The following is a 24,454-nucleotide window of genomic DNA, read 5'->3' on the forward strand; positions in this document are numbered from 1 at the left end:
AGGAAGAACAAAAGGGAAATTAATACTAACACATTAGTGTAATTGTTCTCACCCCCCGATATTTAAGCACAGTTATTATTTTACAAAGAAAACGCAATTTTAGAATAAAAGAATAATTTGAAATCCTAGAAATTTTTTTTAATTGTAAATTTCATTGTTAATTTTTTGTTTTTAAAAATTTAGAAACAACGCTTGAAGAGAAATAAATATTCCGAATTTGTAATAAAGAAATCGGAGAGTGAAGTAACAAGTAAATTGGCTACAAATTTAAATTTTTATTTACAATTTGCATGCGTTCTTTGCTCTTATCGGTAAGAAGAAAATTAAAGATAATTACTATATACGTTCAAACATTACTAGCTATGAAAGTGAAAATAAACAACGGAAACGCATTGAAATAGTTTGTCTCCATTTAAATTAATAATAACACCTCAAAAGGAATTAAAATAGTTTTGAGTATCGAAAACAGATGACATAGCAACTATGATATGGATGGATAGTTTTGACTTTAAATGATTTTCGTAAGCAAAAATTTACTTTAGTATAATTTTAAATATATTTTAATTGAAATTAAATGTGACATTTAGAATATATATGTCGTCATAAGCAAAAAATATAATTAACACAGAAATCAGAATATATCAAAGATCAGGTTATTTCCAACCTAAATGATGGTTAAAAACTACAAACGTAACAGATATAACTTACCATGCATCTTGTCGTGCTAAAACTTTTTTAGAAATTTGGGTAATTTGATTTTTTTGCTCTTCTAATTCAGGAATACTTGACGTACCTTCCGCCATTTTGCCGAAAAAAGAAGGAACTTCAATAGTTACAGATATGATTATATGACAGTAGCATCTAAAAATAAACAAAAAAACAAGATTCCTCTAGCGGGCGATTTCTCATGAATGCGCAAATGACGATAGCATGAGTATTTTTTCTCATACATAATTTACAATAGAGTGAAATAAAATTTTATAAATGTGTGATAAAATTAGAAAGCTGTTTATTGCATTGTAAAAAGTTGTTTTAGGAAATTAAAATCAAACACACTTTGTGATTTTTTTTAAAAAAATTTTATTAAATAATTTTGTTTCATTTTGCTCTCCATATCTTGATGAATTCTGTAAGAAAACGAGAAAAAAACGAAACAAATAAGCAAGAACAAAATGATAACAATAACATGTACGAAATTTGTACAACGTATTTAACAATTTTGGACTCTTATCTTGAGATATACCATATACTAATTATATTTGATTATCAACTTTTTGAAAGAAAAAAATGTGCAGTTACTGAAGAAATGTAAATTTAGTGTACTTTTTTTATTGTTATTGTTAATTGCAATGTTACACTTTCCTCTTTTCATAAAAATATGGTTGGAGAAATCTTGACGGACATAAGCTTCATTTCGTCATCGATCAAATACGCATTACCACAAAAATGCGGTCAAGTTTTCTGCTATGAAATTCAAGGTATTTTACTGTAACCGAATACACGGAATGTCTCTTAATTAAAATGCTACAAATGTGGCAATAACATAGTAGCGCGTATTTGTTGATTTCCATGTGAGCTTTAGTTTTTTGACAATTGTTTATAAGAATGTTTGTTAGTCTTTTTATATACTTATTATAATTTGTTAAAATATGATCGAACTAAAATGACATTGAAAACTATTCTAAAGAATTTTTTGAATTATGCCGACACTTTGGAAGCGCAGAAAAAATTAGGCAAGGACCTTTACGAAGTAGATTTTCAGGTAATATACTATGTTCTGTGCAAAATAATTTTTAATTGTTCTTTCTATGCACGAATATTTGCTATATATACATCGACTGAAATTCCTTTAATATTAACTTTTGCAATATAATTATTTTCAGCTTACAAATGTTTTAAACAAAATATGTTTTTATTAATTATAATTTGCATGATCGTTTTCCGTAGCAGTATATGCGTTTGAAGATTTCAGTTGAGTTTCTTTTGCAATGCGTAGTTTTCTAGAGTAATTATATTATTTCATTATTGTGAAAATTATTAATGATCAATCACTTGTTGATTTTTTGGAATATCCATTTACTTCCAAATATTTTTTTGAGTGCTGTCAACGAATGTATGTGCTGACATCTCTACTTTGAAAGACATATTTTTTTCATGTTAGTGATATAAAAATTTTCTTTGCATTGTACTTTAGATGAAAGAAAGAGAAATATGTCTATTTAGTTGTTCAGATTTGTGTAGATTTTAAAATTACATTGTATTTTGGTGGAATTTTTTATTTAAAATTATTTGTAAAACTAATTTAAGGAATGGAATTCTATTTTTTTTTTTTTTTTTTTTTGAAGAAATAGACAGTTAAAAATATTTTGCTGAATGCCTTTTATATATTTAAATTATTTTGACAAATATAGATTATATTCAACATTGTTAATCATGAATATTTTTTTCTCTTTAAATTAATAATCTAATTTGTAAAATATTCCAGATAAAAACAATTCATTTTTTTTTTTTGTATTTGTAATCAAATTATACAAATCTACAAAAGTACAGTATAAAAATCCTTGCATTAGTGTAACTATCATAATAATTAATAAAATGTATGTTTTCTGATATGTAACTATCATTTTTTATTAGAGCAGTGATTTTTTTCATAGTGCAAATGAATAAATTTTTAAATAATAGAAATATGAAGCATGTTGATTATTTATCCGAGTTCTGTTATGAAATGTTTTGTTCTTCTAATAGTGTTTTTTGATAAATGTTTATTTATATTACAGAAATTATATCAAATCTATGAAAATTTTTTGTAAATGTATTTGCATTCTTGATTTTGGGCATGGCAAAAAATTGAATTATGTTTCTGATAAAGTTTTGATTTAGTAAAAACTATAAAAATTTTTTTATTTGCTTTTTGTATGAAGAAATCTTTATTGGAAAAAGTCAGAAGTATTCATTTTTTTTTTCAATATTCTCTTGATTTTTTTTTTTGTTGTAACCATGAAATATAATATAAGCAGGTGGTTTATTATAACACAGGGAATAAAAAGAGTCCAAAAAATTTTTATCTAATAATAAGCTAATCATTATTAATTATATAAAATTTATATATATATATATATATATATATATATATATATATATATATATATATATATATATATATATATATATATATATATATATATATATATTCAAATCAGTAGTTTGAAAAATTAATAAAAATTACTTGTAATAAAAACCTGGCAAAAATTGAATGCGAGTCAGTCCTTGTGTAACTAAATTTTGATTGTGTAACTAATGGTTTATCGAAATTCATCATCAGTGGCATGTGACTAATATGCAAGCACCATCTGTAGATATTACATTACTATATAAATTCGTTTTAAAAATGTTTTGGTAAAAAATCTTTTTTAGCTACAGTTCTAATGTATTTAATTTTGCATTACTATTTTTTTTTTTTTTTTTTTCCTTCCTTGCTAATTATATTCTGCCGTTTTTCTCAAAAAAAAAAAAAAAAAAAAAAAAAATTATGATTTAAATAGGACTAAAGAATCTACTTTGAGAATTTGGTAGATAAGTGTACTGTATGTTTAAGAATATAATGCAGACATCTAAAAAAAATGTTTCCATAAAAGAAAAAAAAAATGTTTCCATAAAAGAAAAAGAAAAAAAAATCTTTCAAAAAATTGGCAGATATCAGACTTTCAGAGTATATTAGAATATACATGGCATACTGAGTTTGCAGCCATTTCTTATATTATAAATGATTAATGTTAAATGCATATTCAGACCTACAATGATTGACAATGATACTCAAATTTAAGTTAGTGCTAATAGATTTTTTGAAAATATGAAACATTGTCTTGTTTATGTTTCTTTGTTGTAATTGCCTTATAGAAGATTGGAGTTACCTTTTGATTACTGTTGTTATCTTTGATATCCACTCCTGGGATTGGTTTTAATAACACCAATTTGGAAGAAGCATTAAAAATTTCATTCATTTTTGCTTTTTGTAAAATATAAAATGAACAAAGCTTGTTTGTTTCTTTTTCTTTAAAGTGCTTTTAAATCTGCTTTATATCAAGCTTTGTATTGCATTTTCTAGTTAAAAATAGTGCAAAAGATTTAGATTTGTTCATTTAAAACTAATATTCTTACTTATTATGAGAGTTTTTGCCATTTTTATTGCTATTATTATTTATTTATTGATAGTTTTCAGTAGTATATTTTTTCACAAAAAGTGAAGTATTAAGGATATAGCAAATCTGTTTCTCTTAATAAAATAATAATTCTTACACCAAAAAGATAGAGTTTTGGTAGTTATTTTGCATTATTTATTTTAAAGAAGTTTGGATAAATTTTTCTGTTGATTTCGAATTTTTATAGTAAGTATTTTTTTTTTTTTTTTTTTTAAACCTGAAAGTGAATGCATGTATTTTAGAAACAATGTTTGGTTGAAAAATTCTGGAAGATAAAAAAAGCTTCACAGAAAATCAGAAATATTAGTACAATATTTGAGTCAGTCCCTTAAAATCTTTAAATGTATCAAAAATAAGATATTCAAGTTAAGTGAAAAATTGTGGAAGATGAATATTTATTATTACTTTAGATTAGTTATTAGAGAAAGCATATGGGACTACATATATCACACAATATGATATTCTGATGGTACCATCATTTTTACAAAATTATTATAATGTATAAGATTGTGGTATGTTCATGATTGAAATCAATGAATCATTTTAAATCTTGGAATTCAAAATATAATCCCTTCCATATACAATGAGAAGCATTGACTCTATTTAATTTTCTGTCGATAAAAACTGAATTATTTTGCATGAACTGATTTAAAACTATAGGGCACTAGGTTTTTTTCTTCTTTTTTTGTATCGCTTAATTACACACTATTACTAATACCAGATTTTTTGGTGGAAATATATCAGAGAAATCCAAAAGTACTGGAATAAAATCATAGTCTCCAATACCTTTACTTTATGTTTAACAAATGTCAGCAGTTACTTTACTTCTGTATAGATTATCCAAAATGACTTTTACATCCAAATTGATTGAAATTTTTAATTTTCTTACACAGTAAGAATGTTTCAATATGATTATGGAACATGATCTGAGGGAAAGTGTCTTTATATAATATTTCTTTATGTTCTATTAATTCTTGACATATAATATTTGGTATTGAATAATTTTTAATTTTTTTTTTTAATTCATGAGCTTTATTTTTAGTGTCACTTTTTTATGCAAATGGTTGTAAATTGTAACATTCATCAAAATAATTGCTTTAAATTATAGTTTTAGACCATTTTTTTCAATAATATTATATGCCAACTACCTTGATGATTGATTGCAAATACTTCTATCAGTTTTGTTTTTCAGATCTGGCGAATTAAAATTTTACTTCTGTTAAACAGGCAGAAATTTGGAAAAATAGATATTGTTGACTTACCTAAATTATAAAACTTGTTTAAATGATCAAAGATGAATTCTTGTATAAGTAGACCCTTATCACTATATTTATGGGTTTCAAAAATGCCTTTTTTTGCAGGTAATCAAGAATGTTACTAAAAAGGTTGAAATGTATATGACAAGATAGGTTTTACTTAGATTATTATTATTTTTTGTTAGAACTATGTTTTGCAGCCAAATGTGAATTTACATCAAACACCATAAAGATTATTCTATGGTTTAAATTTATTGTTTTTTAATTTGCTTAACTGTTGTGATAACAAATATCTATCCACATTTTCTACTCGGTATACGAAACTTTTACAATATGTTTATGATATATGTTTACAATATGTTACATTAGGTTTTTCTTTTTCAGAAATTGAAAGCACTTACGGAAGAACTAAAACATGACAAAGATTATGCAACTTCAGAAGGTCTTAAAGAAGTTAATAGGAGGAAAAACAGATATAAGGACATTTTACCTTGTAAGTTTGAGTATAAAAAAATCATGACATTTTTTTTTTTTTTTTTTTTATCATTTCTTGTTTATCTTGGGACCAGTTATTTACTATACAAGTTAACAGTTGTATTATTTATCATATTGATTATATATATATATAAATATTTTTTTGTCATAATATAAAAAAAGATATTTTTGTAGTTAAAAAAGATTACAAATGAATTTAAATTATTATATGAGATACAAGATATACTGAAATTTATTTAATATTAGTTGCTTTTGGTGATCAGCTTGTTTGCCTGATTTATTTTATATTGACTATATTTAATTTCAGTTAAATCATTTAGATAGAAATTCATGCTTATAATTCTCTCTGTTAAAATTAAAGCCATTTATTTTAATTGTTTTTCTAATGTTCTATTAATTGCGTATTTAGAGCTAGATGTCCAATAGAGACAAGTCCCATGATATTATAGCATTATAGAAAATATAAATGCACAATTCATCCATCTTCTAAATTATGCATTATTGTAACTTCACTGTTTCATCTGTCTTGGTAAACTACACAGATAATAAACAAAATCTTTCTTCTTTGGCTTTCAACAGTGAAAAAAAAAAAATGTGATTAATACTATCCACTAATAGTTAAAATGTATATATATATATATATATATATATATGATATAAAGATGATATTTCAGTGTTTTAATAACTTTATATTATGATTCCATCACTAATTATTTTCCTTCAAGATTATTGCATCATTTTTTGAACTGTTATTTAAAAAAAAAATTACCTGAACATATAATTTTGAGATACGCTTTAATTGGGATATATGTCTATGAACGTTCAAAATTCCCCTTCAGAAAATATCTTCATAACTTTTTTTTTTTTTTTTTAATTTGTCTTCTTATAAGGATATTACTAATATGAGTTTTTTCTTTTAATATATATTTAGATGATTACACCAGAGTTATTCTATCAGAATATCCTGGTGTTCCTGGTTCTGATTATATTAATGCAAACTATATTAAGGTATGTATATAAATTTATTTCTTTACATGATTCTCTTCAAATTATGTAAAAGATTATTTGATGTGTAACATTAAATGGAATCCAATACTTTAAAACTGTTTCATAGTGTTCATTCTAGGTTTAAAAAAAATTCCAATCCAATCTGAAAAGTTAAAATAATAACTTTAATTGCATAGTTTTCTGCACATTTTTATCATCTAAATTCATAAAAATTCATTAAGTGCCACTATATAAATTAGATATATATCATATCAGTTATATACAGTTAACTAATTAATGAATACTTATTGAACAGCAGCAGTTTTTTAGCAGTAAAGCACAGGAATCTACTTAATGTTTTATGAAATGTCATAATCAGAATTTTCATTAGTTAATTAGTTTTTTGGTCATTATATATTTGGTTTGATTTCTGTATATATAGTTCATTTTTTAAATGTTTAATGCCTTCTCTTAAGATGAATATATTTAAATGCTTTATTATTAAAATTTTGTGCCATAAAATATACTTTTGTTCTATTGTGTTAGCACATCATTTGTTGGGGATAGTGCTTTTTAACTTTTATGCTTTTTTAATTTAATTAATACATTTTTTAATATCAACTTTCTTTTCACTGTTTACAATTTCACTGAACTCTTTCAAACAAATAAATATAGTAATAATTCTAAAATTCTTATGATTATATTTTTATGATATTATTTCTTTAAGTTCCAAGAACTATTAACATATTTTTTTCATTTGTATTCATGTTTCTAATTTACTAAAGGGAGCAAGTGGATCGCTAGCTTATATAGCATCACAGGGACCATTACCTAATACCGTTGTGGATTTTTGGAGAATGATTTGGGAATGTGAAGTTCAAGTCATTGTAATGGCTTGTAATGAACAGGAATCCGGAAAGGTAAAATAATTTTATATTAAATGTTTTTGTTAAATTAAAAGAAAAGGGATTAATATGATTTGAGATTTTGTGTTAATCATTATTTTCAACATTATTATTTTAAAGAGAGTTAAGTATCATTGCAAATTTAAAATGTCTTTTCAACTGATGTTGGAATTTTAAGGAAATATAATAAAGTTTAATTTTGTCTACGTTTGTAAAAATTATTTAAAACATTTTTCTCTTGTCGAATTGTATATCATTCTCAAATAAATACATTTGATAATACAGCTTGAAGATCAGTTAATTTCATCATTTTATAATAATTAGCATGAATTATATTAGTAATTGTATTTCATTACGTTGGAAGAATTTTCACTGATATGAGGCTTGCATATTTATTAATTATTTGCAAATGATTTATGTTCACAAATTTTGTCGTATTATAATCATAAGGTAGCAAATAAAAATAAATTAAATTTTAAACATTTTATGTAAAATTCTTTATTTGCGCACTTTAAACTTGCTGAGAAATTAAGAAATGAATTATTTCTCAATTTGTTTATGCTAGTTTTTGTATAACATAATATTGTTAAAGTAACGAGTTGAATTTATTTATTTTCAACAAATTTTACTTATATATTTTTATATAATTTTCAAAAGTGAATTGTAATTTTACCAATTACAAAGCTTTCATTATTTTTTGTCTTGAAATTTCAGTATAAATGTGAATGTTATTGGCCAACTGATGATGAAAAGAAACAATATGGGAACATCAATGTTGAATTTGTAAGTAAATTTTGATTATCATTCATTAAACTAAAAGTAAACTTCTTGATTTTTAGAATTTCTCTGTAAAAATATTCATATCTCCAAGAAGCTGATATACAAGTATTTCATTAGCATTTCTCATATTTTATGATTGATATTATTTTTTATAATTTTAACTTTCTTTCTATAATTAATAAAAAAAGTGTACATATTTTAATTCTTTTTAATTATTAGGTGAAATGGAGACAAGTATGCCCAGATTTTTTGGTTCGCACACTGAAAGCTTGCTGGGAAAATGAAGAAAGAGTTATTTGCCAATTTCATTACACTACTTGGCCAGATCATGGAGTGCCAAATTCAGTTCAGCCTATATTAGAGCTTGTACGACTGATACGAGACTGTCAGGCATCTGAAGCTGTGCCTGTATTAATACATTGCAGGTAACTTATATTTATTAATTTAAAAATTTTAATTCATTTCTGTAACTTATACATAATAATTCATATTCTGTCATTATGTAGTTCAATCGTGATTTAGAATTTTGTGTAATCCAAAGAATTTTGAACACAATATTAATTAGTAGAATTCATTTTTGTTACACTCTTAACATGTTCTCTCAAAATAAAAATCTAAACTTTATATGTCTAATTGTTTTGATTCCTGGAAAAATGTTAAAATCACAAACTTTTATTAATAAGGCATTTAAATTATATGAAACTTTTATAGGATTTTTCTTGTACTGATTTAATTATTGTAAATTTTGTTACACTTCTTAATTCATTTTAATTATGAAGAAGGTCTTGTTAAGCTTTTATATGCATGATTCAATTTTTTAATAAAACTCTTATTTAATGATATAAAATTCTTTTTTGTAACAATTTCTTTTTACGATTAACATTTTATTTTGCTATTCTTTATTTGCAAGAAAAAAAATTAATAATAAAAATCAAAATGCAAACTGACCCCTTATTGGAAATAATTTTATTACCATGAACTTTATGGTTGAAGAAAAAGAAAAATGATTTCCTTCTTTTTATAGTGCTGGCTGTGGTCGTACTGGGACAATTTGTGCTATTGATTATGTATGGGGTTTAATGCGAATGGGAGTAAGTATTTCCAAAATTATTTTCTTCCTACATACAAAATTAATAAGAAAAATATAATGCCTTTTTGAATTTAATATATACAACAATCAATGCAAGATGCTCTCTTCGTTTTAATTAAAACTTTAAAACACTTCGCCGAATAAGATTCTTCACTTGATGCATATGTTAAAATTTGAGGAATACAATTTATTTTCTTATGCTGATTTAAAAAAAAAAAGGTTTTAAAAATGCATCAACTGGCATTTTTTTATTTTCTTTTTGCTTTTAACTATAGAGCTGGCAGCTTTTAAACTTTGTGAATTTTTGTCCATTATTTATGAAAACTTGGAGTTGTTAAATTTTTATTTTTTAATAAAATATATAATCATGTTTTTTTTTGTTATCTTTTATAAAGCTAAAGTAAGAAAATTATATTTATTTTTGCATACAGGTAAAAAAAAAAAAAAAAAAAAAAAGAGGAGGTTTTTATTAAATTTTTTTCAAATAGTGAAAAAGTTTATATATATATATATATATATATATATATATATATATATATATATATATATATATATATATATATATATATATATATATATATATATATTAAACTTTAGAAATAAGAAGCAGTAAAATAATTTTTTTTGTCTAACCATTTGGAAATGCTGCTATTCTTTCTTATTAAAAAATCAACAAAATTCATCTAGAATGTGGCATTATTCTATTGGCAATTTCATGGCAATTTTGCCAATCTTATGATGATAGCCATTCTAGAATGTTTTAAACCTTAGCTTTACAAGGCTACAAATAGAATGTTGTAGATGATATGGTGAGTTATCTCTGAAGGAAATTTATATTTTGCATCTCATCTATGTTAAATCTTACTTGTATGCTGCATATCTAAAAATCAAATACAAAATTGGCCGTGCTGTGCTTCTACAACAATGTTGACATTTTCAAAAATAATGTTTCCATCCAAATTAATTTTTAATTTGTTAATTTTAAGAAATGTTAAAATGTAAAAGAAAGAAATGTTAAAATGTAAGAAATGTAAAAAAATCTCAGATTTTTATTTTTAATCTCATAAAAGTTGTCTTAATTTTTTGGTATTAGTAGTTTTTCATTTTATGATAATTTTTATGTTTTTGTCAAAATTCGAAAGATATAATTTGTTTTACATTTAAAGATATTGTGCTCCTTCAGTATTGCAGAAATGAATACTAAAATTGATGTGTAGTAGAAATAAATATTGAAATTTAAAAATATGCATGTAAAAGAAATTTTAATAAATTTCAATAAAAACAAAGTATTATTATAAAAAAAGAAAACATCCCATAGAAAACTTGCAAGATTACATTTGCATGCATATAATAAGGTGCTTAATTTTTGTAGCAATTTCTCATACACAGCATGATCATTGAATTTGATCATAAAACTCTATAGTTTGCTATAGTTATATATGTTTGCTCTATACTTATATACGTAGAGTCATTCTAGATTTCTTTTTCCTTCTTTGTTCAAAATCATAAAACTGACTTCATTTTCTTAAGAGAATTTTTCTTTATTCTGTATTCATTAATTACTTTATTCTAGTATTTCAGTTTCTTTTGTTAAATCAAAGGACCTATGGATTTCTCCCTAAATCATTCTATTTATACTTGTTAATACTTTAAAAATATGTCTATTTAATATTTGTATTATAATAATAATATAAGAAATTATAATAGTTTTCTGCTTCTTTTAGAAATTGACTAAAAACTTCAACCTTTTTAATGTCATTGCTGATATGCGGCGACAAAGAATTGCAATGGTACAAACAAAGGTATGTATGCATTCAGTGTTTATTTTAAATTTTTAATTAATTTACAAATAGTGATTGCTTTTATGATATTAAAAAATGTTTTTGTTGAAGTTGATTTATATTAGGAAGAATAAATCATTTTGAATGTAGTATTTTGAAGAATGTTCTTTGAAAATAAATGCTAGTTTTTAACAATCATTTTTGTAAGTTTTTCATTAAAAACCTTTTTTTCTTCAACTTAAATATTTCTTTATTGTAGACCTATTTACATAAGAAAAAAATTGTTTTTAAGTTATTAGAAATTGATAATGTATTGGGTATGCTATTATATCATCCGATATAAAAGAAATTCCAGAGTTCTGTGTAAAACACATATAAGATGATCAATATACTAGAAACATCTGTATGATTTAATTTTCCTTCTGTCTTTAAATATACATTTTCAAAATTTGACCATGAAATAAATTTTTTAAAGAGGCCTGATTATCCATTTGTAAGAGAAAATTATTATTAATTTTTAACTTTTCTTAATGCCTCTATCTTACTATCTTGCCATTCTTTAATCCATCTGAACATGCTACCAAAAAAAAAAAAATCAGTAAGAATCGTGCAGTGATATGACAGGTTCAAGTATAGATTCAGGAAGAAAAAGAATCTGGGACCAGAAAGCAACATTGATGCCTATGAGAAAACTTAGACTTCACAGGGTTTTGGACATGTTCTTGAAAGTTAAGATCAAGTTAATCAATTTTTCTTAGTATGAAAAAGTTATTGTTGTAATGATTATTACAGAAAATAACTTTAAAATATTTGCTATATGCTTGTTGAAGTTTTATCTGTAGGAATTTCTTAAAAGTCACTTGTTCCTATTATCTCTTTCTATATATTTTCTCCTATTATCTCTTTCTATATGTTTTTCCCTATTTGAAAAGTTAATGTTTTTTTATTTGTTTATTTTATTCAAAATCATGTATAAGTAATGTTTTGAGTATGCTGTCTTTTTATTTTTTTATATTTGGTTTGTAATGACATTTAAATATAATTTTTCCTCTTAGAGTAAAATTCTGCTTTCATGAACTTATTTAAGCATTATGTTTGCTTAAACATTTTGTTTGCCCTTAGGAACAGTATGTTTTGGTTCACAAAGCAGTATCATCATTATTTGAGCAACAGCTAAGAGTTATAGATAGTCATACTTATGAGAATTTAGATGAAGATGGAGAGCCCTTAATATTAAAAGAATTGCACAAAGTAAGTACTGTTTTTGCTGAATTTATTATTGAATATAATTTAGATCAAGGGTTCGCTAACCTTTCAGATTTTGTGTCCTACATTTAAAAATCAAATATATACCATGAAAAATTTTTCAGATTAAAAATTAATACTTGCAGGATGGAATGTATATAATCAAAGAAAAAAATTAGAATTTATATTATGCACTTATATGTGTAAATAATTGAATAATATATTCTAATAAATAGTAGAAGTTGAAATAGTAAATATTAAGGCTTATTTTTGATGAGGATTAACCAAAATATCAAACCTGTTTTACTCTAGACAATTTTGATATGTTGGATTTTATGTTTAGGACAAGGTCAAGTTTCATTCAATATTCTATTTTTATTTTTAATTAATAGTAGGTATAAGTGGAAATTTTGGAAAAAAAATTGCAAAGATATAATATGGCCTTGATCCAGGCATTGATAAGCAATAAGAAATTTATTATTTTGTTGGATATATATTCCTTTTTTAAGAACTAAACATTACATATGTTTTATCACATTTTTGAAATGACCAAACAATGTGCTCAAGTGAGGAAAAAAAATTTATATTTATCTGAATGATAAGTATAAAAAGAGATATAATTTTGCATTTATTTTAATTATTCATTTAAATATTTAGCATAAAAATTGTATTATCAAAAATAATTTAAAGTTCTAATAATGGTACAAATACCATAGACAGTAATTAAAAAAAAACTTTCATTGCTTGATTGTACTATTATTATGTGTATATTGCAATTCCTTTTTACTTTGTCTTTTTTAATAATGAATTCTGGACAAAATTTCAGAATTTATTTTGATTTATTGAATTGTTTTAAGGTAGTTTTGTTGTTAAATTGCTTCTAAAAATAAAGCAGTGTTTATCAGTGGATTAAAAAGATAAGCTAATTCCAATATTGTTTTCTTATTTAGCTTTGAATGATAAGATAAATAAGCACTGGTATTTGCTTCAAATGCTGTTTTAAGAAATGAAAACTTTCTGTACTCTTTTTAAGTGTTTAGATTTTTTTAAAAGTTTTCTGTGCATTTAACTTTCATCAGTAGTATATTAAAAATTAAAAAAATATATTAATAATTTTATTATTTGGTTAGTGCAAGAAGATAAATATCTTGTCTGTTAATTTAGTTTATTGTAGTTTTAAAATATTTTTCTGTCATTGATTTTGCATGTATGTGTTCCTTTATGTTCTAGAATAAAAGTTGTGGAAGGTTCTTCTTTACATATCTGATATTTTATTTATAATCCTACAATGTTCAAAATATTATATAATGAAATCTTTATTTTCTAGGAAGAAGATATTTATGAAGATATAATGAATCCTCCACTGGATGATGATGATGATGATAGCTATACTATATTAGATAATAGCTTTACTTTATTAGAAGAAAAGCCAGGTAATATATATTTTTATATAATTAAAATAAATAAGCATTAATTTATTAGCAAAATGTTTGATACAACATTGCTGCAAAAGTTTTTTAATTCTTTAAAATATATATATATTTTAATTGTTTGATGTATTCATTTAAGTTACCTATTTAAAAATGAAAATGAGTTGGCAAAAATAAAAGCAGTATGTATCAGTATCTCTTTATTCTCATTTTCATATTAAGTTTGTATATAGCTTCTTCTAGCTAATATTTGAGAAATGGTACATTACTTCCCTCATTTTTTCATTAGCTGGTAGGGGGGATAAAGTTTTAATACATGTTTAATTCAGTTATGTTTTAAATTTTAATGTTGCATATTTTGTTTGGAGTGGAATATACTTGACTGTTTCTTTTAAATCCTCAATACATTTAAAATTGAAATAGTAGTAAGCCATACATTATTATGATTGTTTCTTTATTTTTAAAAAAATTCCTTCGATTTCTTTTACAGCTGAAATGAAGAAACAATCTTTGAAATCTCACCATGAAAGTTCATATGAAGATAAAGATTCCTGTCACTTGGCTTCTAAAAAAGAATCGTATTTGGAATTTTTATCCCATACCAAGAAAACACCTCATAGTGAAATGAGAAAGGACAATAGCTCTGTTGATGCAAAAATATCTTCTGAAGCGTATAAATTAAGTCAATTAGAAAGTGATAGAATGGAGCAGAGTAATAAGGATGCGGATAGTGACGATTTATCATATACTAAAAATTCTAGAACTCTTCAAAAGTTGTGCAGAGAAGAAAGTGTAAAAAGGCTTATATCTGGTTGGAATAAGGCAGCTGAGCAAACTAGTGATATAAAAGCTGCAGGGAAAGAAAATATAAATGAAAGTCACAATTTTAAATCCCCTGTATCAAAAAAGTGCCCTGAAAATTTTTCATCTGAGCAAAAGGCATTCCAGTATGTTGACAGCACAACTTTAGAACAAACACTGAATCAAAAAGAAAAAATTCCTTATGTTTCAGATTCGAAAACTGATGATCAAAAAGAAGAAGAATCTCCCAAAACTAGTTCGCCTGAAGATATGCGAGCTGGGAAACTTGTTGGAAAAGCAACAGTTATACGAAGACCAAGTATTGCAAAATTAAAAGCTCTTTTTGAAAAATCTTCTCAAGGTAATGTTGAATCTTCAGACTCTAATAGACAAAGGAGAACACTTTTTCGTAGCCACAGCCATTATGTTAGTCAATCTAGTCGTGCTTTTACTGTTTCTGATCAACCCACTAATTCCAATCAAAGTACTGAATCTTCATATAGTACAAGTAGAGATGAAAATTTAGTTAATAGAGATGTTGCAGAACGCAAAATTTATTTTGAACGAAATAAATCTAGTGCTGTACAGATTTCTAATAATTCCTCGATACATGAAAAATCTAGTGAAAATTTAAGATTAGGTTATAGTCCAGATGTAATAGAAAATAAACAAAGGTTACCTGAAAAAACTGGTAGCTCTTTTGACACTAACAGAAATAATGGATTTCAAACTGGTAGCAGTAATAGCATTCCAAATGAATCTACATCCTTCAATTCTGAATCTTATCATAATTTTGATGGAGGTGAAAATGCTTCTAGAACATTAAGAAAATCTGACCAAAAGAAAGAAAAAGCCCCAGAACTTCCTGTAAAGAAAAAGCTTCCTATACCTCCTTCACAATCTGAACTTACTGATAAAGGTGTTCCTGAGAATACTGTGCCAAGATTCCAAATTAATATGGGTAAAAATAACCAAGCATATTTTGAAGTTATCAATAAAAACAATAACCCATCTCCAAAGGATGTTGATTTTAACAAAAGCCGGCATCAAACTGAAACATTGCATAAAAGCACACTAATGTCAAAAAGTCTGTTTTCTAATAGCCAAGATAGTAATTCTGAAGAATCTATTAGAGAATATCGAAGACATTCCCAAGAAATTGAAAAGAAAGTATTACATAAAAATCAGTCTTTTTCAGATCCAGAGCAAGGTAGTGCTCGAAATCTTGAAATGAACAAACAGGCACTGAAACCAAAATCAAGTCTTACTGATCAAACTTATCCAAAATTTTCTTATTCTTCTGGCAAAACTGCTTCAGATGATAAACTTCCCTTTGCCTATGAATCTACATATATGAATGTTAATTCTCTTGCTCAAAAAAATATACGACAAATTGAAGATAAATTAAAGAATCATCCTCGTGGAGCAATTATTGATTTAACTTCCAGGAAATCTTATGTTGATGAAATGTCTTTAAGTACTGAAAAGCATTTTGTTTTTCGCAATACCTCGCAACCTGTTAAAATTTTACAATCTCAAGAGTCTCGTGATCTTACTCCACAAGAAAAAATAAATGTTAACCGGACTGACAATTCAACAAAACAAAATTCGAAGACTGCTGAATCTAAAAGTGATAATGTAAAGAATGAATCTGATCCTACAAATTCTAAAAATTTGCTTCTGCATAGTCCACCTCCCAAGTCGAAGCGAAGTCATTTATCGAAAACCGCCTCCAAATCTCCCATATCACCATCCACTACTGCAACCTCTTCTACCATTGATACTGCATCAAATAGCAACACAATTTCCTCTAGTCAATCAGGACAAAGTAAACAAGTGAATACTAAAACACTGCAAGCTGCTAACTTTTCTCTTGTTAGTTCTCCTCCCAATTTAAATGTAGCAACAGCAACTTCTAATACAAGTACAAGTACTGCAGTTGATCGATCAGACCCCAGGTATTTTCCAGTGAATAGACAAACTGCTTCTGATGCCAGGTATGAGTCTGAAAAACATAAGGCATTAACAAGGGAAAGAGAAAGACTTGCTAGCTCTCATCCTGGTAGTAATATATATGAAACACTGTACTCAGCGAAAGCCAATATGCCAGTTTATCAAAAATTACCTGCTGCTTATGAAAAGTCCAAACCAGAAAATTATGACAGAATGAATTCAAAAATATTTCCTAAAGACTCAAAGTATAATCAAGAGAATTCCAAATCCTCTTCTGATAATGAACCTTTATACGGTTTGCAACGGTCCACATCTGGGCCTCAAATTTTGCCATCTGGGCCAGATGCTGGACAGAAAGGCCCAGATCCAAATAAATCTTTGCAAGAACTTGGTAAATCACCACATTTTGATCAGAATTCTTCGTATCGACATTCCAGTGGGCAGCAAGGTTGTTTCCCTCCAGGTCCACCCAAGCCTCCGAGAACTTTTCATTATGACCAAGAAAGAGGTCCACCTTCTTCTGAAGCCTATAAAACAGAACAAAGTGTTAACAGAGATGGTGGTCGCTATATTGTTACTGTTGCATCTCCTAAGCATTCCAACCAATATGTGACATCACCAAGAAGTGGTCCAAATGTTGAGTATAGATATGCAGATGGGCGAATACCTGATCATTCTAATGTAAATCCTCATCATCAATATGCTTATGTTCCTCAGCCTGTAAATGAAGTACATATGTCTAGGTCGTATCCATTTACAAATTATGATAATCTGTACTCTCATCCAAGACCGTATGGTAAACAGTTTTATCCAGAATCTGTTGCCTATCGTAATGTTCAGCCTGTAACTCGTGTAAATACTAATATATACAGTACTGTTAAAGAACAACCAAGACACACACAACAGCAGCAACATGATATTTATGGGACTGTAAAGCACAGAAATACATTTGCAGATTATGAGAATGTGTATGATGCACAAATTGATTATCTGCGAGCCATGTCCAACCCACATGCCAGAAGTGATTATCAGACTCATCATCAAAGTACAATGCCAAATTCTATACAGGATCTGCAATATTCCCAGTCAGATGCAAATGTTTATGGAGTTATGCAAGCTCCACCCAAACACAGTAGAAGTAAAAGTGCTCATTTGCCAGGAAAGACAGATTATCAAAATACTGATGAAAATGTAGGAAATGTTTCTTCTCCTAAAAGAGTGTATTTTGACACCCTTCAAAGAAAGCACAAACAACATGTTTCCTGGGAGCAAAGACGTTCCCATGATGATATGGATATTCGTCCTGCTCCATCTGCTCGTTTGAGAGAGCAAATTCATGCAAGACGGAGTATGGTGGAACTGGATAACTTAGAAATCAGTGTTGCATCTGATGATGGTATGAATTCTTGCTCTTTTGTATATTTTTATTAATTTTTTCAAAATCATTTATAGCTATCAAATTATGTGATATAAATTTAAAAAAAATATTGCTCTGTTACAAATACTAATTCTAATTTTCATATTTTCATGTTTAATTTGAAAGTAAATAAAGTTTTTGGTCTACATTTAAAAAATATTATTATAATTACAAATGGGAAAAAAAGAAGTTAAGAATATTGATTATTTTTAATTGTTTAATTATTCACCCATCTTATTTTTCTATATCTTTATGCTAATATTAGCTATTCTTATTGTTTTCTGAATATTAATTATTTAAATTTAACAGGATATTCTGAAAAGAACATTTCTGAAGGGTCCATATCATCTCCAGAGCCATTGAACAAAGTATGTTTGTAGAATGTTTCATTTTCCTTTTTTTTATATATATATATATTTGATTAAAATCTGCTTATTAGTTGAACTTACCAATGTTGTTATAAATAGCTAATTTTGTAATTAGCTAAAAGTGGAAAGAAAAAGGGTAGGGAACTGTGTTTTAGAATTTTGCCTTTTATTAAATTATGTATATCTCCATTTTAAGATGGTGGTCTGAAAACTGGACTATATTTGGCCAGATAATGGTTCTACAAATTTTTTTATTTTATTTTTATAAAATAAAATGACTTACATAAAAATGTCAGTTTTTAATACATGATCATGCTATTATTTTCAAACTATAACTTAATTATATATATAAAGATAAACTGTATTAGTTTGAATTTCACCTGCAAATTTCTCATTTGGGAATTTTGTGTTTTACATATAACAAATCATTCCGTTGAGTTTGTAAATTTTGAAAGTGAAGGTCATTAAAATATTTTTAATAAATGCTTACATTTTTATTTATACTGTGTATATGATTTACAAATTTTTATAGCAAGTAATTTTATTTATGCACATTATTGATATTGTTTGAAATTTTATATTATATACAGATTTATTTTTTATTTCAGATGTCTGGTACAAAAAATGAGCGTTATGCTGAAGCAGCAGCTGGTAGATCTTCTGAAAATACAAAAGGTAAATTATTAACATAAAATAATGCCAGTCAACGTAATTGTAAATGTTATTATGATTTATATGAAATATAATAATACAACATGTATTCTTGTATTTTTAAAATGAAAATGTACAAATTGAGCATTTTCAACCCACTACTCCATTGTTTGGATTTCTGACACTGAATTTTGAAATATTGTATTTAAACATTACTCACAACCATTTTTATGCATTACTTTCTTTCTTTATTTTAGATTAAAGATAGGCAGTGCAAGGATTTATTTTTTCACTTTTATTAAAAATAAATGCTGTTTCAGATATTTTAAAAATCAGCAGTATCTTAATATTAATTTTTTGTAAAGCATTTATATATAGTATAATCTTTTGAAGTATTTTAACATAACTAATGAAATGTTTGTTATTTTTAGAGCTTCATCATAAAAAAGGTTGTTCACATAATAAAGAACCTACAAGTTTTGGTGAAACTTTGTCAAAGGCATTTGGAAGGCTAACGTCATTGACAAAGGTATATAAATGTGATTGAATCTTACATTTACGTTTTATAAATAGGACAGTTTATTTATATTTGAATCAATTTTTTATAATCATTGCCATTGTAAATTGAGATTTATTAAAATTTAATATTAGAAATATTATTTTCATAAATTTTTTTGTATGATATAATGTTGAGCTTCTAAACAAAAATGAAATTCATTTGTTAATAAGAGTGCTTTTTTATTAGTTCAACGTAAAAGATGCACAGCCAAGTAATGTTAATATAGCTGAAAGCGGAAATAACCCCAAAGGTAAATTATTTTCTCATATATTTATTTAAAAGATTTACTTTATTCTTTTTTTTTTCCAATTTTAAAGAACATTGTAATTGCTGATGTTAATGTGTTTGATTTAGTGTTATTATTTTTTATTAAAAATAAATTTTTATGTGCTGTAAATTAAGATATACATGACTGTTTATCTTATATATTTTGTTATTAATTAGCATAAAGAACTGGTATTGTGTAGGTTAATTATTTTTAGTGCTTGTCTGTTTTCCAAAGTTAAAAGTTGACAAATTTTAAAAATGCTTTAAAATATTAAAATTTTTTATTCATAATTTTACAGCTTCAAAACCGAAAGATAAAGACAAGCACCAAAATTTCACTCTTCAGTCTCCTGCTGATTCAAAAGAATCTCCATCAGAACAGTGGACTCAGGTTTAATGTGTCCTGTGCAGCTTTTACTTATGTTGTTAATTTTTGAAATTGCTCAAATAGTTATTGTTTGAATTTTGTTTTCTTTTATACTTAACAGTACGATTCTTTTAAATCCTTCTGAACTTACCTATGTTATTGAACCATGTTTAATGTGAATTTGGTGTATACGAATCATCTGTTTTCCATTGTTTATAAATTTTAATATTTTTTAAAATTGATTACATTTTTTTACAGTTTTTGTAATTTTATGTGTTTGGTTTTTTAAATCGGGATGCTTGCTTTGTTTTATTCTTGTATTGGTGCTACATGATATGCATCTGAAGTGCATGTGGGGAAAGAAATGATTGCTCAAATGCTGCTCAAAATTAAGCATAATTTTATTTGTGCGGTTTATTTTATATAAATCTTTGAGGGAAAATTTTTTAAGTGCTTTAGAATTTTTACACTGAAGTATTTTGCAACTGTGAACTAATCTTTGAGCAAATCAAATCTTGTTATTTATTTTCTATACTTAAAAATTCTTTTTTTAAAACACTTTTATTTAGTAGACATTGTTGATGTTTTTAACTAATATTTTGTCAATATTATAACATTCTTAGTATCATTTAAAATGAAAACATTCCATTTTTCATCTTTTTTTCCCCCTCTGCAATATTTTGTTGCCATTTTTTTTCAACAGTTTCAAGATCAGTCTTTGATATTATTGCATTCAGTTATTCGTGTTTGAAACACATTTGTTAACTTTTCTTAAAAATATTTTTGCCAATGTATCATTGGCTTTTCAAGTTTTCAGTTAGTGGACAGCTTTGTTTAAAGAGCTTTTATTTTGTACAAACTATAACAAGGCTTTCGGATGTTCCACAATTTTTCTAACTCTCATTCATATTGATAAATTTTTGGACTATGAAATTCATTCGTATGATATAATGGTATATAGGTCCCAAGTTGCCTTTTACCATATTGGAAATGTTCTGTTTCATAGCAGAAATTTATTCTCATCTCTAGAATGAAGTACTGGGCATTATAGTATAATATTGATGGCTTTAATATTAACTTATCAAATAGTTTTAATTATCATTGTTTTAAAAAAACATGGTTTCCTGAATGAATAATGACTGGTGTAATACATTATCATTCTAAAATATAAATGCTCCATCATTTTTCTTTCTTTCTTTTTTTTTTGTTTGTTATTGTTTCATTTTTTTATATTAACAATGATGATTAAATTAAGACATTCCTTGAAAAAATATTTAAGGATCACAAATAGAAAATAATAATGAGAAGTAGAAAGGATTAAAATTATATTTTATAAAAAAAATTTCTGAATTTGTTTGAAGAATTTGTATGTGAATATGAAATGAAAAAGAAAATCTATATTCAATTAACTGTCAAATTATTATTATTTTTTGACTGTGCAGATTTTTCTTTTTAAAACAAGACTTGGTGATGTACTTCTGAAAGCCAAGTGAGTTTTGAAAGTAATTTTGTAAATTTAGCATGCATTGAGGTTTAAGGCATGACATTTTCATGCTCAGTGTTACTATATTTGTGTTATTGTTGTCTAGTAATCTAGGTCACATTATATTGTAGCTAGTGTATATTTAATTTTCTGTTTATCTATATGTGCATTTCTCTTTCTGTTGATCTTTTTCATTCCTATCTAATGAATTATTTGCATGTACAATTTTTTATTTTAATGATTCTTGAAATGTCATATTGAATTCTGTTTAAAATTAAACTACATACATTATTTTTAATTTTTTAATTATTTTTATTTTTATTTTTGCTATTTATTAAAGAAATTTAATAATTATCTTTTACTGCTAATTTCAACTGCTGAATTTTTTTCATCTTTTTAAATGCAGAGGGTATACATATTATGCTTAAGCCATGAAATTTCCTTATGTTTTATTTGCTACATGATGAAGTTAAATTCGTCTTCTATGTATGTAGGAAAAATATGGTTTTGATCCTAGTGAATGATTAGTTTTAAATATGTAACGATAATGGTATTAAAATTTATTTTTTATACACTACTTTCTCACTAATGTATTAAAAATACTGCTTTTCTTACTTTTATTTGCTTGATAACTGTATATTTTTCTAAAATTTGATTCATTTTGATTTAAAATTCTGTAAATAATTCATTTAGTTGTAAATTTTTTAAAGGTTATTTTAATACCTTTATTTTTTCAGTATTAAAAGCAATTCCTACTTTTCATTTTTAAGATTTTTTTTTTGTACTTAATGTAGAGTATCTGAAAAAATGTATCAGTGAATGTAAAATATAGAGTTATGTGTTAATGTATGTAATTTTTTTTAAACCATAATTGTTGGAAGGCTTCTTTATGTAATTTTTACAAATGGCCACAAATGTATTCTCCTTTTAGCTGTTTTGAAAAAGACAATGCTTTGTGTTATAAGATGCTGTTGTTGTAGCTGTAAAAACTTGGTGCTACCCATGTGAATATACATATTGAAGTAGCTGTAAATATGAAGTTTTGGCTTTGTATAAAATAAGTAATTGTTACTTCAATTGTAAAGCTTGATTACTTAATTCTTATAAATATTTGTGTGTGAAAATTGTTAAATTATTTGTATATTGTGAACATGAACTAGCGGACTGTTTTCATAATGTATATGTTTAAATCTTTATTCCTAATTCACTGTTGAATACATTCCTAAGATAATATATATACATATATATATAGCTGTCTTGTATAATTCTAATGTTTATAGAAATAAATATTGTACATATATAGCATTACTGCAAAAAGTATACATAAATTTTTCGAGCTTATTATTTTGCCACATTTGTCTTTTATTATTAGAAGTGGTTTTTGTTGAGATTATTTTATAGTGTACTGTGATAAAATACTTAAATATACATAAGTTGCTTTTACTACATTTTTTATATCTTTTTGTTTCCACTATGTTTGGCATTTATTTTTATATCTACTGGTTCCTTTAATTTCTTTTTTATAAATTGAAGCGATTAATTTACTGAACTGTTTGTTCTGTTGATTTGTTTTATGCATTATTTTTTTTTATTCACACATAGACATTGTTATAAAATTTATCTAAAAGCACCATTTTCCTACTTAATTTTGCTCTTGTTTGTGTTTTAATATTAAAATTTTTTTAAATTTCTTGGTGATTTTTATTTTAATAAAATTTTGTTTGAAATATCTAATTTGATGGCTCTTAAAAAATAATATATTTTGCATTTGATAACTTCTTGTGACACTTAAGTGTTAAAATGCCATAGGACTAATTGAACTCTACATTATATCTACTTTCACAATAATGATAACAGCAGTTAATCAACATAAATGTAAATTCTGTGTGGTCAATTTTTTAGATGTATTTTTAATAATTCTAGAAATATACCTGTTTCAGTAGACATGGTGTTAACAGATTAAGAAATTTCCCCCTTTTATATATACATATATATGATATAGCTTTTGATATTTCACTACACTTATATATGTATGGATGGATATATATTATAGCTGACAATTTTATGACTATAATATTTTAAAGAACTTAATTTTACCATAATAATGTTTTTGTAAACATTAGCATATAAAATATTACAAATAAAATTTTTCTTTCTTTTCATTAATAAGCTTTTGTAAGAACATACTAAAACAGAAATAATATTGAGGAACTTTTCACGAGTCAAGAAAAAAAAATTACGTTTACAACTGATCAGTTTATATTTTACGTTTTTCGATCTTTAATGAAATATCTAAACTAAAATTAAATGGGGTACTAATTTTTAATAGTACATTCATTGCACAAATACTACTTATTCTATGGATAGAATACTTCGGATGAACATGAAAAAATCCCTTGAACGTCATTAGTATTTATAAA

The 24,454-nt window shown here is 25.4% G+C and overlaps 2 protein-coding genes across 2 annotated transcripts in view; one reads left to right on the forward strand and one right to left on the reverse strand.

The window, feature by feature from the left end:
* LOC129963148 (ubiquitin carboxyl-terminal hydrolase 4-like) overlaps positions 1-867 on the reverse strand; it is a 28,849-nt gene extending 27,982 nt beyond the window's left edge. Inside the window, exon 1 of the mRNA XM_056077251.1 lies at positions 709-867. Within this exon, the coding sequence (XP_055933226.1) occupies positions 709-803 (95 nt within the window). The 5' untranslated portion in view covers positions 804-867. The remainder of the gene's footprint in view (positions 1-708) is intronic.
* Positions 868-1,405: 538 nt separating this feature from the next.
* LOC129963221 (uncharacterized) lies at positions 1,406-23,659 on the forward strand. Its single transcript, XM_056077416.1, has 16 exons — positions 1,406-1,762; positions 5,840-5,948; positions 6,882-6,958; positions 7,723-7,857; positions 8,557-8,625; positions 8,842-9,047; positions 9,647-9,713; positions 11,437-11,514; positions 12,616-12,744; positions 14,066-14,171; positions 14,659-18,318; positions 18,649-18,707; positions 19,316-19,382; positions 19,790-19,887; positions 20,104-20,167; positions 20,484-23,659. The coding sequence occupies exons 1-16, from the start codon at positions 1,664-1,666 to the stop codon at positions 20,579-20,581; spliced, it is 5,121 nt and encodes a 1,706-aa protein (XP_055933391.1). The 5' UTR covers positions 1,406-1,663; the 3' UTR covers positions 20,582-23,659.
* The last annotated feature ends 795 nt before the right edge of the window (positions 23,660-24,454 follow it).

Source organism: Argiope bruennichi, chromosome 3 (genome assembly GCF_947563725.1).
Source record: "Argiope bruennichi chromosome 3, qqArgBrue1.1, whole genome shotgun sequence".
NCBI classification, from domain to species: domain Eukaryota; kingdom Metazoa; phylum Arthropoda; class Arachnida; order Araneae; family Araneidae; genus Argiope; species Argiope bruennichi.